General features: G+C 33.8%; 1 protein-coding gene across 1 annotated transcript; it reads left to right on the forward strand.

The window, feature by feature from the left end:
* Positions 1 to 15,172: 15,172 nt before the first annotated feature.
* On the forward strand, positions 15,173 to 18,956 carry LOC134852888 (uncharacterized). Its single transcript, XM_063868734.1, has 5 exons — positions 15,173 to 15,450; positions 15,741 to 15,862; positions 16,168 to 16,410; positions 16,659 to 16,808; positions 18,513 to 18,956. The coding sequence occupies exons 1-5, from the start codon at positions 15,393 to 15,395 to the stop codon at positions 18,813 to 18,815; spliced, it is 876 nt and encodes a 291-aa protein (XP_063724804.1). The 5' UTR covers positions 15,173 to 15,392; the 3' UTR covers positions 18,816 to 18,956.
* Positions 18,957 to 19,626: the final 670 nt, after the last annotated feature.

Genomic DNA, 19,626 nt, shown 5'->3' on the forward strand with positions numbered 1-19,626 from the left:
ATGTTTAACGAAAGAATTTCACGTTTAAGCTATATCAGATATTGCAATACTTAAGAAACTTTTTCGATGAACTTTCCGCAAGGTCATTAATTTTCCAGCAATTTGTTTTCGATGTCAAATTGAGTCTGTCTGTCTGTATACCTGCTTTTTCATCTATCTTTTATCTATCTATTATATATTTACACAAGTATAGCCTGTGTTATAGTATGAAATTTCTTTTTTTTTTTTTCAACCTAAGTCGCAAATATTGTTGCGACAATGTGTTCATTTTGAAAGTTTTCGTTTTGATCCAGCTATTAAGTACGTCCAATGCTGAACTTAACACAGAATATTGTATATTAACGCAGACTACTGTATTATTAATGTATCATAATTGGCTTGCTTCTATTAGCAATTATCTAGGCTCATATTTGGCGTGCGTCACTTATGAAATTTTGTAGACTCAAATTTTTCGTTCAGTTTTTCCCTGTAGTGTTGTCGGTCGTATTGTTGCCTGTGTATGCGAAGTGCTACTTCGCCTCTGTTTTAAATGCGGGCTTCACTATCTCCCCATGTTTAAGCTTTTTCAACGTATTTTTTTGCATGTTAAACAAAAGAGTTTTTGCGCGCCTAAGCTATATCGTATAGTGGAATGGTTAAGATATTTTTCGATTTTCAATTTTAAATTCAGTGTTGGTTTCATCAAGTTTGAAATAAGCTCAGGGTTTTCTCAGGTTTTGCGATTCTGGCCTCCATATATGAATTCCCAAATCCTTTTAGTTTACGAGTTACGGCAATTTTCGAAATTTTTCAAAAGTTTCTAGAAAATTTAATTTAAAAAAATCATAAATTTTTGAAATTGTCACCCTGTAGTTGGGTGCTGTCAGGGTACTCTCGGGGGTTGCAAATCTTGCCTCCAAATCTCACTTTTCAAATCACTGTACTACTCGAGCTTTGAAAAATTCCAAAACTTTGAAGACATCAATGGTGTTGTTGGAAATTGTGGGGGAACTCTCAGGGGGTGCGAATTTTGCCTCTAGGTTCTTCTTTTTAGGTTCTTCTCAAATTTTTTAGGAGAACTTAGATATAAAAAATTGCAGAATTTGAAATACCATCTCTGTAGTGAGGCTCTGTCAGGTACTCTCAGGAGTTGCGAATTTTGCCTCCAAATAAGACTGCTCAAAACTTGTAGTTTTCCTTGTTGTTGGAAATTGTGGGGGAACTCTCAGGGGGTGCGAATTTTGCCTCTACATAGCACTGCTCATATGCTTGTAGTTTTTGAGATATGACGTTTTTTGTGATTTTTTCAAAAATTTTCAACAAACTTTGATATTAAAAAATTCCAAAACTTTGAAGATCTCAATCATGTTATTGGAAATTATTTTGAGGGAATTTTCGGTTGTTGCAAATCCTTGAATTTGCAACCACCGCAAATCCTTGCAAATCTGGTGGTTGCAAACCCTACAAGGATTTGAGTTGCCTCTGAATATGGCTGCTCAAATCCTTGTAGTTTTCGAGGTATGACGTTTTTTAGGTTCTTCTCAAATTTTTTAGGAGAACTTAGATATAAAAAATTGCAGAATTTGAAATACCATCTCTGTAGTGAGGCTCTGTCAGGTACTCTCAGGAGTTGCGAATTTTGCCTCCAAATAAGACTGCTCAAAACTTGTAGTTTTCCTTGTTGTTGGAAATTGTGGGGGAACTCTCAGGGGGTGCGAATTTTGCCTCTACATAGCACTGCTCATATGCTTGTAGTTTTTGAGATATGACGTTTTTTGTGATTTTTTCAAAAATTTTCAAAAAACTTTGATATTAAAAAATTCCAAAACTTTGAAGATCTCAATCATGTTGTTGGAAATTATTTTGAGGGAATTTTCGGTGGTTGCAAATCCTTGAATTTGCAACCACCGGAAATCCTTGGAAATCTGGTGGTTGCAAACCCTACAAGGATTTGAGTTGCCTCTGAATATGGCTGCTCAAATCCTTGTAGTTTTCGAGATATGACGTTTTTTAGGTTCTTCTCAAAATTTTTAGGAGAACTTAGATATAAAAAATTGCAGAATTTGAAATACCATCTCTGTAGTGAGGCTCTGTCAGGTTACTCTCAGGAGTTGCGAATTTTGCCTCCAAATAAGACTGCTCAAAACTTGTAGTTTTCCAGATAAGACGTTTTTTTTTTCAAAAAAATTTTCATGAAAATTAAATTTATTTTTGTTTCAAAATTTGAAATTCCCAAACTGTAGTTGGAGGCTGTCACAGTAATCTCAGGGGTTGCGAATTCGGCGTCTCCTTGAGAATGCTCAATCTTTAAGTTTATTTTAAGAGGTACGACGGTTTTTGAGATTTTTTCGGAAATTTTCAGAAAACTCAAATTACAAAACAATTCACAAAAGAGAAGTTCACAACCAATATTGTATAATAAAATGGCGAATATTGCCTTCAAACAAGATTGCTTAAATCTTGGTAGTTTTCTTGATGTGACATTTTATCTGGTTTTCAAAAAATATATATCTTTTTTCAGAAAAGTTTAGGTTGAAGTTTCTCAAAATTTGAATTTCCCAATGTTGTAGTTGGGTACTCTAAGAGTACTCTCAGGAATTGCAAACAGTGCGTCCAAATGCGACTGCTCAATTGCTTTTAGTTTTCCGGATGTGAGGTCTCTTAGTTCGTAATACAATTTTTCAAAGAACTTACTTAAAACTTTTATAAAAAACTTTGCAAAATTTCTAATTAAAAACACTGTAATTGGGTGCAGTCAGAGTACACTCAAAGAATGCAGATCTTATTTCTAATATGCTTTTTTTGAGTTTTTAAAATTCGTAGGACTTGAGTTGCGTTATACGCTATTTAAGAATAAAAAAATCAAATTTCGAAATTTTTAGATAATTTTTTGCAAAAATGTTAGTTTGTTTTTAGTTAGCGGCGGTTGAATGAAGTCGAAAATTGGACTTTTTTGGAATTCGAATCACAGATAAAAGGGTTTTAAAATGATACCACACTGGAACCTCTACGACCTTTCTTTGGGTAGCAAAGGTTGAAAGAAAATCCACGTGTGATCCAACTCGAATTATTTATGTGTGATCAATTATCCAGCATTCAAAGCCGTTTAAAATTGAATTGAGACTAGCTAATTTCTAAATATAATTTCCTGGCCAACTCGAATTTTAATAGTGACTCATTGATATTGGCAACCCCAAAATTATGTGTTATCAAAATTTTCTTGACCAAAAGTAATTTGAGACTAATTATTGGTCAGTCGGAAGGTTCTGACGGCTTTTGCAATAAAATCAGATGAGCCAATTCATGTTAATAAAGTACTTGAAAGTGTCGTCATGATGAAATACTGATAAGTTATTGAATCAGCGAAATTATGACTGCGGTCGCGCGCTCAGACAATCAGGTAATTGGGGGTTGATAAATTAGACGATAAGCAAATTAGACGGAGGTACTTAAAAGGAAATTAGACGGTTTTGCAAAACTGCAATTGTGAGAAAATAGACGAAAGTGAGAGAAATTAACTTTGTTTGCTCACAAATTGCGTTAGAAAAATAAAATTGTTTGTAGACAACAGTTCAATTTCGGTGGCCAAAAACTTTACAAGTCAATCAGGCATAATTTATTCAATTCAAAACTCTCCTGTAATATTCTGATTTGACATTTTATGTTCATTTGAACTAATTGTTTTGATAGGTATTGACATTTTATGTCTTTTTTGTATTTGTGAAACTTGACTCTTAAGAAAAAATTTTGTTGGCCCTTTCCTTTTCATAGCTTTTTCGTCTAAAATGCCAGATCTGTAAAAAATTAATTCCGTCTAATTTCGTTTTTGTAGTATCCGTCTAATTTGCTTATCGTCTAATTTCCTAGGCCCCCAGGTAATTGTATTGCAGTACGAACTGCCGATGTGTATGATTTCACTTATTCGTTGTTAACTGAAGCAAATTTACTGGACTTCTTTGGTTAATATAAAAATGGGTCTGGGCAAATTTTTTTTATGTCTGGGTGTGAAACAACTGGACAGGTTTTATGCTTGCGATTAGCAAGCATTAATAAATCGGACTAGCGTTTAACGCACCTTCGGTGCTTCGAAATTTTTTCACAACTCATGAAAAACCGCATATATTGGAAACAACATCTGCAAACTTTTAGTGTACTCTGACTGCACCCAATTCCAGGGTTGGTCATTTCGAACTTTTTAATTTTTTATTCCCATTTTAAAAGCGTCATCTCGAAAATTTAATGGGCCTCTGGAGAAATTTGGAGGCCAGATTTGCAACCACTGAGAGTCTCTGGATTCCTAAAGCTAAATTTTTTTTAAAGCTAAGTGTCCCCAAAAAAATTGAAAAAAAAACGTCTTATCTCGGAAACTAAAAGGATTTGAGCATTCATATTAAGAGGCAAGATTTGAAAAGCCTGGGTGACAATAAGGTTGTATCTTCATCAAGTTAGTTTCAAATTTTTTGAATTTCTTTGTGGATAAGTTCTTTGAGAAATTTTGAATAAATCAAAAACGTCACATCTCGGAAACTAAAAGCATTTGAGCAGTCGCGTTTAGCAGTCGCATGTGGCAAGATTTGCAACTCTTTAGATTACCCTGACAACCCCGAACTATAGCATTGGGAGTTTCAAATTTTGAAAAATAATTAGTTTAAACTTTCTGAAAATTTTGAAAAAATCACAAAAAACGTCACATCACGAAAACTACAAGGAACTGAGCAGTCATACTTAGAGGCAAGATTCGCAATCTTTGAGAGTACTCTGACAGGACCTAACTACAGGGTTGGGAATTTGATTTTTAAAAACTAATAATAATTCAAGTTTTCTGGAAAATTTTGGAAAAACCACAAAAAACGTCATATCTCGAAAACTACAAAGAATTGAGCAGTCATATTTGGAGGCAAGATTCGCAATCTTTGAGAATACTTTGACAGGACCCCACTACAGGGTTGGGAATTTGATTTTTAAAAACTAATAATAATTCAAGTTTTCTGGAAAATTTTGGAAAAATCACAAAAAACGTCATATCTCGAAAACTACAAGGATTTGAGCAGTCACATTTGGAGTCAAGATTCGCGATCCTTGATAGTACTCTGACAGTAACCAACTATTGGGTTGGAAATTTCAGATTTTTAAAAACTAATAATAATTCAAGTTTTCTGGAAAATTTTGGAAAAACCACAAAAAACGTCATATCTCGAAAACTACAAAGAATTGAGCAGTCATATTTGGAGGCAAGATTCGCAATCTTTGAGAGTACTCTGACAGGACCTAACTACAGGGTTGGGAATTTGATTTTTAAAAACTAATAATAATTCAAGTTTTCTGGAAAATTTTGGAAAAATCACAAAAAACGTCATATCTCGAAAACTACAAGGATTTGAGCAGTCATATTTGGAGGCAAGATTCGCAATCTTTGAGATTATTCTGACAGGACTCAACTACAGGGCTGGGAATTTCAGATTTTGCGGAAAAAAATTAATATAAGTTTTCTGAAAATTTTTTGAAAAAAGTCACAAAAACGTCATATCTCGAAAACTACAAGGATTTGAACAGTCAGAGTTGGAGTCAAGATTTGTAACTCCTAAGAGTACTCTGACAGCAAACAACTACACGGTTGGGAACTTCAAATTTTGAGAAAAGAAAAATTAAAATTTTCAAAAAAGTCACAAAAAACATCATATCTCGAAAACTACAAGGATTTGAGTAGTCACATTTGGAGTCAAGATTCGCGATCCTTGATAGTACTCTGACAGTAACCAACTATTGGGTTGGAAATTTCAGATTTTTAAAAAATAATAATAATTTAAGTTTACTGAAAATTTTTGAAAAAATCATAAAAAACGTCACATCTCGAAAACTACAAAGAATTGAGCAGTCATATTTGGAGGCAAGATTCGCAATCTTCGAGATTATTCTGACAGGACCCAACTACAGGGCTGGGAATTTCAGATTTTGCGAAAAAATAATAATTTAAGTTTTCTGAATTTTTTTTGAAAAAATCACAAAAACGTCATATCTCGAAAACTACAAGGATTTGGGCAGTCATATTTGGAGGCAAGATTTGTTACTCCTTAGAGTACTCTGACAGCACCCAACTACTTGGGAACTTCAAGATTCGTAAATTATTTTGCTATTTGAAATTTCTGAAATTTTTTGAAAAAATCTCAAAAATCGTCTTATCTCGTTAACTAAAATGATTCGGGCATTCAAAATTGGAGGCCAAATTCGCAACCCCTAATTCAATATTGGGCTGCTTAATTTAAACTTAAGGTAAAATAGCCACTAAAATCAAATTGGAAAATCGAAAAAAAATCTTAACCATTGCAATATACGATATAGCTTAAACATGCAAAAATAATACGTTGAAAAAGCTTAAACATGGCGAGATAGTGAAGCCCGCATTTAAATATATAATAGATTAGTAATTTTTTTGGGATAACGTTTTATTAAACTAAATCAGGGTTTTTCAAAGAAGTCATTGACACCGAAGCAACTGGAGTGGTTTTTTTAAATTTAAAGATTTAAGAAAATGCATATGAATGAGAAAGTAACTGAATTATCTGCACCTTCTATTTTGAGTTTCGCTATTGCAAATAAAGTGCAACACAGTGGTCAGTTTTGTCAACTAGCATGGGAGCAATCAAATCGGAAACCCTGTATGTACGAAAGCAACGTTTGTCTAATTAGGTTAGTTAGTCCACTTTTTTCCATCCTAAATCGCAGCCAATTTTATGTTCAATTTAGCATTCTATTTGAAAATCTGTTCAGTCAATCTGTGTGAAAGTTAGTTAAGTCTATTTGTGGCAATGTTTAACTGTATGCCTATCATAGCAGGGGCTTTTTTGTTTTCTTCCTAATTTTTGGTGAATTTTAAAGCCATGCTAGCTGGTTTCCTCGGTTGATACTCTAAATTTTTTGGTCAAGTTTGATAATATGCTCCATGTTTTACGAGGCTTCCTGCTTGAAATTTAATTACAATTTTGCAGATAGTTTTTATTCTGCATTTTATGGTTCTGCGTCGAAATCTTCAGAATTTCACGAAAAAACATCGCCGGTGAAATGTTGTTGCAGTTTGTTTCTGTTGTTTTATAGATCGAAGAAATACAAATATATAACTAGCATAAATATAATATATATAACTATAGAAACACATGTAAAGATTTTTCAGAGAATCGAATCTTGTCTGATGGAGAAACAAGACCGGGCATAATTTTCAGGCTCTTCGAGTATCGTAATAAAAATCACAAAAAAGTGTTTTCAAGCTTTAAGTACACACATTTTAAAACTCTATACAAGCGAAGGAAAGGGCAGCGTGCTGCTGCATTCATAGCATGAGCTCTCCTAGCATAAACTTGTTTTCGTTAGTCTGTTTTATTCATGTTATTTTCTGTGTGCCGTCTTTTGTTCAGGCTTGGTTGGATTAGGGCGGTCGTTAAGAAAATTAAGGTTTTCTTCAACAACACGGGATAGCTAGACTGATTCTTTCAATTTTTTGTTAAATTCGTTTGATCTTAACGCGTGTGTGACGATGGATTAAAGAAAGGGGCGTAGAAAATTTTTCTTTTTTTTTGTTCTATTATTTTGGTCGGAATTAAGGTGGGAACAAAAAACTTAAAACTAGGACGATTTTTTGAATATACTGTTTGGTCCATATGTTGATAACCGCGTAAGTTTCTAGACAGTTTATATGTTGGATCATTGCAGATGCCTCCGAGTTGACGCAGTTTGATTCAATTTATTTCAAACGGTTCATTTGTTCAATTCAAACTACGTTTCAATTTATCGGGAAAAAAAAACAACTTGAAAGTTATTTTAAAGCATTTGAATTTTCACCGGTAATACTAGGTTCAGTTAGATTAGCTATGAATATGCTTTGGAAAGTTTTGATTATGTTTCTCGTATACGAGAGTAGTTGCTTGTACCGGTGCCCAGGTGGCTTTGAGTTTAATTTAAACGTCGCGGATAAATGTCTGCACAAAAGCAGTCAGGATTTCAACACATTCTGGGAGGCGCTTGCGTACTGTAATAATTTGTAAGTTCATCTTAGTTTTCGTTAATAGTTGATAAAATTGATAAGCTGGATTTTGTTAACTATTTCTTCCCTTTTGGACCTTGTTACGCTTGCGAATTTTTTAGGGCTAACAACTAGATGAACAAATTCAGTTGAATCACTTGTCTTACATATTTAACTGCACGTATTTCTTGCATTACACTTATTTCACAAACTGCATGTTTTTTTAATGATATAAATAGACAAGCTCACATTCAAATCCTTTTTAGATCATTCCAGTTTAGGTAAAAATTAATTTGTCAAATATTTAAAGTAAGAAAAGTTTGATTTTTTTTTTCAGATTTGTGGCTACTGTCAAAATTTATGCCGGCTCGTTTGTTTTCTAATTGAATTTTATATTATGCAAACACTTTTCAAGCACTTTTTTCCATTGATTCTGTTTTTTTATTTAAACGGTTTTTTATAATTGGAAGTTGTCCTGTAGTTAGTAAATTTACCAACTCTGATCTAAAATATTTTTTTTACACAAGTGAAGCGTAGTGTATTAATACGAAGACTTTTTTTCACACAAGCTAAGCGTAGTGTATTATTACGAAGAATTTTTTTTCAGCTTAAGTCGCAAATAAAAGTGCTTATTTGGTGGCACTTTTGGAATATTTCAATTTAATCATATTTAAGCTTATTTAGGCATAGGCAAGTTAATAGCATATGTTGCTGCTTTGTTTTTGGCTAGTGCTAGGTCCTGTTTAAAAAAGCAGGTATTATAAAAATATATGAGATTCGTTGTTTTCCATTTTTTCGCGAAGCTTAGGAAAACTTTTGAACCTCAGAAATTTCAATTTTTCTCAAACTACTGTACTGATTTTCCAAAAAAATTGCCAATTAAAAAATCGGCAGCTCTTTTATGTGTTTGTATATTTCGCTAGTCTCTTTTAATTTTACCCCACCTTCTACGGCCTTCGAAATTTTCAGCAGGGGGATTTTTGATCTATTTGTTTTTAATTTTTACGTTTTCTCAAATATTGAGAGCACAAATCTGAGATGAAAGTTTCAATCAAAAGAACAAATCTTTGGGATTTTCCTTTCTCAAACGGCTATTCCCTAAATTTGCTAGAAAAAGTGAGAGCCTCAAACATACCCATTTTTTTGACATTTTGGTCAATTGTTAATTCTTTTGACTTTTCACAAAAACTACCCTGCGAAATTGGAGATCAAGGGTTTAACCGAAAGCAAAATAAAAACAGTTGTGCGTCTCTCCTCTGCGCAAGAGTCTATGCCTTACGCTTGAGAAAAAAATATGGCTGTAGAAAAAGTCCAGTTTTTGAAATGTTGCGCGTTTTTTTGGAAACTTTTTTCCCCTAAACTAACCTGCCGATTCTGAGGTTGATAGTTTATCAAACTAACAATGTGCTTAGATTTTCTTAAAAACTACTAGTTTAATCTGATATTAAGGGCTCAGTTTAAATTTTAGGGCGTGGAAATCTTCCTTGCATAAGAGGCTATTCCCATGCTTTAGTAGAGAAAAGTTTATGGATTTAGAAAAGTTTTGATCATTTTTTGGATTTTTTTTACTTGTTTCGAAAACTACACAGCCAATTCTGATAGAAAGAATTTACTTGAAAGAGATACTAGTAGTTTTCCACCTTAAATAAGCGGCTAATCCCCTAATTAAGCAGAGAAATCTAGGATTTCGCATAAAATCCATTTTTTTGGAATTTTTAAATTTACGCATTTCCGTATCAGTACAGCATGATAAACTTAAAAAACAGGTATAAATAGCAACCGTGGCGCAAATACCAGGACTTGAGACTCCAAATCAACAGGTCGGTGATTCACTGGTATATAGTGTTAGTAAAAATACAAGCGATTGTGAAACAGATGTGAGAAGGTTATACTTCGTAGAGCACTTTTTTGCGTTTTCTTTGCTTGTGTTTGCGAAGCGCAGCTTCGCTTCTGTCATTTTTTCGGTTGAACTGGTTCAACTAGTATTATAGTAGTTTATTCCACCTATTTTGCGTAGATTAACGAGATATTTTCTTGTTTTTTTTTGGGTTTCTCTTATCGCTTAGAATTTTTAGTCAGCCTAAATGATTCCGACTCTTGGTTTGTTGAATTGTTGAACTTATTTTTTATCGGTATAAGGATAAAAATTGATCATTCATGTTTTCATTAAATCAGGTCGGCCTGGTATGATTAGTGAAAACTTCAATGTTTTTGATCGCTCAAATTTTTTTTGACATTTTCTTGTGACATTTTTGGTTTTCGGTTTAATTGACGTTATTGGCTTAGTGAACCCTTGCAAATAGTGAAAGCTTGTTCAATGCTAGTGGCTGTTTGTCGTCTGTTTTTCAGAGATTAAACTTATACGTATTTCAAAAAATAATGATTTTTATGATGACCGTTTCCTTTGGTGTTTTTGATGCTCGGAAAATATTCCATGATTTTTTTCTCGTATTTTGAGTTTTTCAAGTTTTTCTTTCCACTGAGTTATTTCCATCTCACCGAAAGTTTAGTAGCTTGCAATGATACGCTTTCTTTGTATCGCAAGTGATGCTGAGCTCTGCTTCGCCTCTGTGTTAGCTCTTCCCCCACCCCTATGCATGTATTAATTTTGACAATCATTTCTGTATAAAATATGCCTTTCAAAAATGTCAACAATTAATTGGGTTTTAATTTTCACGCGTTCGTTTTTCTATTACTCTTTCATATAATACCTACATTAGAATGTTATTTAAATATCTGAAAATTGTTTAATTTTAATTTCTGAAAATTGTTTTAAACTAATGGAAATGTGACGGCCAGAATTTCTGAAAATTGAAATAGTTAACAAGATCCGATAAGCATTTTTTTTTCGGTTTAATTAATATCCAACAAAATTTAAACAGATCTTTTTTCATAGTTAACTTCGTTAGATTCTTCCTTAGCACATTTTTATCTGTTCATTATTTTCTTCGAAAATATTTTAGAAATTCGAGTGTTTTCGAAATGAGAACTATAGCTGAAATGGAGGCAGTTGGTCAAATGTTTCCTCCTAAATCGGATGAATATATCTGGGTGAACTTCAACGACATAGTTCTTACTGCGTCTGTGGAAGGATCAGACAAACCGCCTTTTATTCAATCGACATACATGGGGAGCCGCTCCACACTTGAAAAGGGCTCTTTTTTCATATACTGCAAAATTTATGATGTTTTATGAAAATTCTTATTTGTTAAGCAATCTGTTGAAAGTCGTAGCGGGAAATTTCAATTTTCAGGTATTTTTTTCTCGCCCCGGTCCGAAATACTCTCCAGCTTTTTTGCCGGATTAAAAACCTGGCGCTCCAATACACTCCTGATTCAAATTATCCGGACAAAAGAATTAATATGGTGCAGAATTAAATTAGCAGAATTAATATGGTGAAATTTATTTTGGAAAACTCGAACCCAAAATTTTACTCCAAAAACGGGACATTTTGGGCTTTCGTATTCAATCAAAAATTACGCCAAAACTACCGGTTGAATGGTTGATAATAATATATCGCAGTGAGACTCTTATATAGCCCAACAAAGCTTAAGTATGGTAACAGCTTCTCAGTTTTGCGTAAAAAGTTAACTATCATTTGATAGCTAAAAATGTCAATTTTACCTCATGAAGTACCAATTTTTTATTTAAAAACGGATTTTTGTATATGTTTTGCGCTAATTTTTGGAGATTATAACCTTCTTTAACTCTGTTGTGCTACGTTAGAGGCCCACTTTGATATAATTAGGTTAGCGTTCGGCTCAGTAGTTTCGGCGTTGTCTTTGATCGAAAAAAGTCTTAAAATGATCCATCATTAAAGGGTAAAGTTTTGGATCCGATATTTGCAAGATTATTTATCAAGATGTTAGTATTATCAGCAGATTATTATCACCATATTAATTCTGCTAAATGTTTGAGCTACGAAAGCTCTTATTTTTTTCTCTGCTGTGAAACATCGATTTTCAGTTTAGCCGTTGTTTTAAAAAAGTTACACAATATAAAGTTTGAAATTTAATTTGTAGCTTTACGCAATTGAAGATTCAAGAAAATTAAGAGACATTAGTTTGGAAAAAATGAATTCAATTTTGAATTTTTTTTTGCACAAAAACCTACAAAAAACAAAAAAGAAGGAAAACGGGCCTGCGGCAGCTGCCGGATGACTTTTGGGATCCTTATCACCATATGACTGGCTCTGTTCGGCGTCGCAATGAAGGAGAACACTGCGGTTTAATTCGAAAAATTCCCAAAAGTCGTTTTCATGACTGGTTTTGTGACGGAAAGCCGAACGTCCAGGTACCTAGGAGTCTGGTTTGTTCAATTGAAGCTACGACACTGACAGAACACATTGAAACTTTAGACGAAAGCGCGTGATCTGCCCGGAACCCGATTGATAGTCTACAATCAACAGATTGAAAACAGAATGTCTAGAAATTTAGTTGGGCTGGGTAAATCTGTTGGGCTGGGATAATAATCGATTTTGTTAAGTTGAATAGCTTGAAAGGATTTTTTGAATATCAAACTTTGAGCGAATCAGTTCAGCAAAAAAAAACATCTATCAATGGCTTTAATAAATTGTTTCCAGTATAGGTTCACATTGATAAATATAATTTTTATAAATGACCTTTTGAAAGAACCCAATCTGGGAGATTGTCCTTAGATGATTTCTGCCTGTTTTCAGACGTCTCTGAAATGGCTTCGAGAAAGACATGAAACAATTTTGACAATTTCGGAAATTGTTGACGAAAAATTGCGTTTTTTGCGAGCGCCCCTCTCCAAAATTAGTATGTGTGGGCGCCAAAGGCGCCTCTAGAAAAGTTTTACGATTGGTCGGCTGAAAATGGATGTCATAAAATAGTATTAAAGGGGGACCTTTGGTCGATGAGGGGGTCGAATCCATGAGAGAAGGGAAATCATACGCTGCCCCCCCCCCCCTAAATCTTCCCCTGTCGGCGCGTAATATGACGAAATAATGAATGTCTTCAGTTTTAAATGTTTGCTTATTTGATATGGCCTCATTGTAATAAAAAGTACTTAATAACCTAAGTTTTGGGCCTTAGTCATTCTTTTGATCATTTAATAAAAATTAATAAGGAATTGAATTGGAATTGAAGCAAAAGTTTTTCGAAAAAAAAAATGAAACTGTTTTTTTTTCAACTTGTACAAAGCGTTTTCCTACTGGTTACCTAACTTTTAAGCAGTTGCTAATTTGCTTCTAATCGGAGCATAAATGGAACTATTATGAGCTACAAAGCATTACATCATGGCTAACAGCCCTCAATTTTGGCTAGACTGGTCTTCAGTTCTGGCTGGGGTCTAAGTAATGCTTTCGAACGAAGGTTTGGCTAGATGCCACATCCGTTGACCCAGTTTCGACTAATTAGGACAATCGTCTGGCTGATTATAGGTCTCGTTTGGTTTACTGTGGCGTAAGACGGCTTAACGAGGTTTCCGGCTAAAATAGACTGTTTTTCGTTCGGATACATTAATGGGCTTTTGTCCGGGCGCAACTTCGTCGGGGCACAGTTTCGTCCAGATAAAACTTCGTCCAGATCGAATGACGCCCGAGTAGTTCGTTTTGCATCCGGATAAAACTTTGTCCCGGTCGGCGGACCAAGTTATCTGCCGCTCGGTTACGGCTCGGTTTTTTCGCTTTTGTTTGTAGAAAAAGTCGTGTAAATTCACAGATATTTGTTGGTAAAAGTAAAAGTAATCAACCAGTTTGGGTCAGCTTTAGACTATGAACGATACGTGGTGGAAACCTATTAAATTCACAGCAAGAAACATCAATTAGCTTTTTGTTACTTTTTTACTTTTGTATTCATCTCCGCACAAAGATTTACCACAAACCAAAATGTTAGAGAATTACACGTAAAAAATGAAAGGGCGCTGCCCGGTTAACTTCATACAAAAAATGCTAGTCACACAATTTCATGTAAAAAGCTCCTTAAAAGTTCTATTTATTCTCATAGTATGACCTTAGTCGTGAAGTTAAAAAGATGTCAAAATGCTTATCACAAAGTTTCGTAGAATAGCTAAAATTTCAATCGTAGGGTTATGTACCTTTTTCTAGACGTATGAGTATCCTAATCCCTAGTTTGCAATTGTAATTCGATTTTTTCAACCCGTGGTATTTTGCTGAGCTAACATTACATTACAGAATTAAATCACTAATATGTAACTATCTGCTCAAAAAGGACGTCAACAAAAAGATGTGATTTTCTGAACAAAAATCATGGATTAAACTTTAAAATACTTGAAGCATTACGAGGCCAAACTGTGCATTCTCTGCATTGTAAGCGGAATTCGCAACAGGCAAAAATCAGATTTGTCGCGTAATCCGCAACGTTGCTACTTTTCTTTGATCTTCGTATGAGACTTCAATGAGATTCCTCGTAATTAGACTTCAAAAAAATTCAAACAATAAATTCTTAGCCAGAAAATTTTGAAAATTTTGAATAATATAATTGGCAATTAATTCATAAAACGGAATAAATTCAAAAACAAACTACCAAAGTCCACCGCAACCAACCCAAATTGACCAAAGGCAGCCAACGTTGGTCAAGATCAACAAAAACTGCCAAAGTTGACAGGGGACGTTAAGAGCATTTTCGACCGACTGTGTCCAGAGAGGGTTAATGTCGACCCTTCGTGTGATTCATGTAACCGCAACCTCACCCTGGGTCAAAAAATTACTTAGATGAGCCCTCTTTAATAAATTGATGTTACAATTTGAGAAACTTGCCATGAGAAAGAACCATTTCAGTACATCAAAACGCCCTCTTATCTGAATTATTCTTCAGTTCTGTTTAACTGCTTCTGACAGAAATAAAGGTCACGACCTTCTTTTCAAGTTCCTCTGTGAAAAGTCGCTCAAGGTTGTCGGACGCTTTAAACAACAATTTATCTTCATCTTTATCGCCAACACCATCATACTGCCCGCCTGACTTATGATCCTAATCCGTTACAGGAATGTTGTAAGTCTATCACGCGATGGCTATGTTTATAACAACCTTGGTTTATAATAAAGTAAAAGTCAAGGTCAGATATTTATATCACGCCAGGTGGGAGAGTTTGTAATCTATTTGTACTAACCGATCAGTCAAGTTTGATGAACAAGAGTTTGTTTGCTTATCTGAAAACTTTGTAATCTATGTTTGGAATGAAGTAGTTGACTTTGGAAACGTTCTTTGTAAAATCACTTTTAAAGCAAACTTGCTTCTCAATAGTTGATAGTAATTGACTAGTAAAAAAATTAGAATAGTAATTTAAGTTACAAAAGTAGCAGAAATAGAATAGATCTCCAATTTCTAATATTGAATAGATTTAATATCGAACTTTTAAACTTCAAAAAAGTTGCAATAATTTCGAAGCACACAGAATAAATATTCAATTTGAAACTATGCCTGTTCCTTCTAACGTTCAAAGCGCAATCATCAGCATCAAGCAATCACTGAAAGGTAACGTGTTAAAAAAACTCATGATGAGCTTTTTCAAAAAGGAGAAGAAACTTATTGTTTTATTGGTTCGGATAGCACGTAAAGTAAGTGTTTTTGCTGAATTTCAAGTTTCCTTGAAATACACCAAAGATCAAAGATATGCTAAAAATTCAATACAGTTCGGAATAATTGTAGATTTTGGATTCAAGAATCAGATAAAGTCAAACCAACCTCAACAATTAGCTTCCAAAAACTGTTTTAGCGGCCTTTATTTAATCAATCATGCCAATTGTTTTTTTTCATGGTTAAAGGGAAGCAACTGGTTCTGTTCCTGGACTATGATGGGACTCTGGCAGAGATTCAGAGTGAGCCAGACAACACCTACATGAGCAAAGACATGAAGAGAGTACTAACCGATGTCAGCTGTCTAGAGGTGAGCAGAAATAAAATCTGGATCGCTTTAATATCTTCTTTTCCCCCAGTCCCCAATCCCAAACCTTACCTGATCACCCTACTGTTCTCATTTCCCTAGAACTAACCTTCAACCGTAAAAAGATCAAGAAAAGAAGGAATTTTTGAGACCCAATGAAGAAATATCAAAATATCGAAATGTAATGACATACATGTTCAGATGAGCTTTACATCAATGCCTGCCCATCAGTTTGTTACTAGTGAGTTTTCAGCTAATTACACCATTGTTCAAGGTTGAAATTGCAATTAGGAGCAAGGTATTTTCAGGATGTAATTGTGGTTCCGATCAGTGGCCGCAAAACAGAAGACCTCCGCGACCGAATCGGCATCAAAGACATAGTCTACAGTGGCAATCATGGACTGGAAATGAGTGGTCTGGATAGACCGCAGCAGAGTGGGGGGAAGCCGGGCAAAATGGAGTACAATTTAAATGAGGAAGAATTGAGCAAGTTGAGAGGAGGCATTAAGAGTATAGTGACGGAGATGAAAGAGAAGAAATTGGGAAAAGAGGTAAAGAATAATGACCCTCTTAATGAAACTATCAAAACGAATGCCATTAGAAAAAAGACATGTACAAGTGTCTGATCCGAAGGAAGCGACAAAATTGTTTTCTAAAAATTAAACTAAATCACAATCAAAGTTTGTCTAGTGTGGTTACAATAAAAAGTGGAAAAATTAAAAAGATTATAACCCTAATTGAGATTAAAAAACAAGACTAGGGAAATTTTAGATGTTTTAAGTTTTATTTTTTGTTTCAGGTGGGTGGGAACATAGAGGACAAGGACACAGCCATGACGTGGCACTTCTTCAATGTGCCCCCCAATGATGTGGAGCAGACTGTGCAGAGGGCGTGCTCTATTGTGAAGAAGAACGGGCTGCCTGTGTTCGACGGAGAGGGGTGCATCGAGGTAGATACTAACTACTGTCACTTATACTTCTCAACTAATACAGAAATACAGTAGTATTAGTATTTTTAAAATATAGTGTAGTTTAATAATACTAGTAGTTAAAAAATTATTAGTTTTATAATACTATACTAATAATGAAAAATAAATTGATAGTTTCAAATCATAAAAACAACAAAATGATAAAATGATCAATATAAAAAATAAAATAATGTAATTAAAAGACAAATAGTCTTCATTTTAACACCTGTATATCATTATTGATTTTTAGTGAAGACCATTTCGAATCATTAGAGCGTTAGCCTGAGAGATCGTCACCAGACCTTTGGGTTCGTTTTCAGTGGTCTCTAGTTGTTTCTTTTTTCATATATCGAGAAAAAATTGAGAGTAAATAATACAGCCAAAATATAAACCAACCGAAAATGCGCGGAGTATATAAGCCGGCCAAAAAGTTACATCATATGGATGAAATTTGCATAACTTTCGTTACACCACTTACGTATTTTTGGCTAGTTGATACTTCGACTGGCTTACATACCACCAAAAAATAACTGGAAAAGCAAAATCAAAAAGCTCTAAAATTTAAGATAACTGCATCCACAAACTTAAAAACAGAAGTTTCCACTATATTTTGTTGAATTGTTTCATATTTTGCTTCACTTGGTTATTGAATTTACGAAAATAACAGTGAAATCTTAGAATTGCTCTGCGGAAAACTCCTTTATGATCTGTGGAAAGCTCAATATCTGTGGAAAATTCGAAATTGCATATTTTTTTATCTGTTAAATTTGAATTTGATGGTGTTTTCATTTTAATTCTGAAACATTTCTAATTTTCTGGAAAAAATAAAACTAACCTAAAACAATAGTCACAAAATTTTTTTTCCACTTGTGGAGTTTTTAAAACACTTCCTGACATAGAACCGCTTTGAAGACGAAGCGCACAAAATGATGGAAAATCTGGACATTGCCTTGTACAATTTTTCTACTCAAAAGATATGGACATTAGATATGGACATTACAAGAACTTTATAAAACATTATAAGAACACGCCACGTTGATTGCAAACAAACCGGTGCATGATTGAAAAAACTTTGATCAAATATGCAAAACTCAGCTTCTTAATGGATGAATTCATTTATTTGGTTTGATAATAGATTTCAATTAGAGGGCGTAATTTAGATCAAATAACAATTTCAATGACCGCAAACGAAATGTCATTAAATTGTTTGTTCTTGAATTTGAATTTTATTATTAGATTTGATCAAACCAGTAGGATTTGATATCAAACAAGAACTCAGATGACCTTTCGGTAAAGCTTTATTGAAAGTTTTTAGTTTGTTCACAAATAATGTAATCTAAATTGTAGTTTGTTCACAAATAATGTGTTTTGAAAGTCAAAGCTGGATCAGAATTAATTTTGAGTCCAGAAAATGGTTTAAAAGTCGTACTGGGTTGTATGTTGAAAATATCTTCTAAACAATTGAAAAGCACTGCAAATATTGCTCCTTTGTTTTCTTGGAAAATATATAGAATGATATGTTAATTAATTCATTATAATGATGAAACAACTTATTCAAGCTCTGAACAACCTAAAGAAGTGTACTTATTTTTTTCATTGCCAATTCTTGTTTTTAGTTTTAAATGTATTCTCGATTGGTCGGTGATGCAGTCTAAAAAATACTCAGAAAAACTCATGTTCTTTCAGGTGAGGCATCCTAAGATCACTAAGGGTTACGCCATGAAGAAAATCCTCCGGGAAAAACTAGGCGAAAACTGGCACGAAACCCACAGTGCAATCTTCATCGGAGACAGCTCCACTGACGAAGAAGGATTCGCAACTCTTCTAGAAGATTCCGGCTTCCGAAGTGATTGCGTCACTTTCATTAAAATCCAAACGGACAACTCGAAGCCGACGCGCGGAAAGCATATCTTCAGTGGCCCTGATGATGTTTACACACTTTTGTGCGAGTTGAACAATTACTATTTGCATTCGGCTATTGTGAATTAGGCTTGAAACTAGATTTATCCATCTTTTGTTGTAAATGTTACATGTAGTACATTACTTTTTGATAATTTAATAGTTTTAGCTAGCTATAGTTATTGTTTGATGCTTTAGGTTTCGTATAAAATTTAAAGGTTTCCGATTCAATTGTTTTCAAAACAATAATCAAGTTACATGATTGAAGTCTTTGACTTTTCCCGTACCTAGTAAATTTTGTAAATCAGATCTGAAATAATCTTTTTCAGATCTAAATTTCAGATCTGAAGTAGGTTATGAAATGTTTAAATAACGCTGGGATACTTTAAGGATTGGTTGATTTCTGATCTGAAACTTTGTTTTTCAAGGTTATTTCATAGCTGAATTTTTTTTTTTCAGATCCAAATTTCAGATCTGAAATTTCAAAATTCTTATCGAGAAAGTTAATTACGAATTTCAGATCTGAGAATCAACTTATATAGGAAATAAAGAAACTCAGATCTTGCACAGAAAATCCCCAGGATACGGGTTTGGAATTTAACTAAATAACTGTTTAGTTAGGCATGAGTGGTGTTGGGTTTTCCGATTTTTAAAAATATTGCAGAATTTTTTCTCAATTTTTTTAAATCAGTATAATAGGAAAAAGAAAATTGTTTCCACAAAAATCAGGTGTGTAAAACACCTTTTCAACATTTTGAGCAATGCATAATTATCATTCAAAAATTTTGTCGTAATCGCTGCTTTTTTCTACATTTTACTCTAAACTTGTAAATGTTTCAGCCTAAATGTAAAATAATGCAAAAATATACTTTCAATTGACTGAACTTTTATTTGAAATAGG

The sequence above is a fragment of the Symsagittifera roscoffensis genome, chromosome 8 (genome assembly GCF_963678635.1).
Source record: "Symsagittifera roscoffensis chromosome 8, txSymRosc1.1, whole genome shotgun sequence".
Taxonomy (NCBI): domain Eukaryota; kingdom Metazoa; phylum Xenacoelomorpha; order Acoela; family Convolutidae; genus Symsagittifera; species Symsagittifera roscoffensis.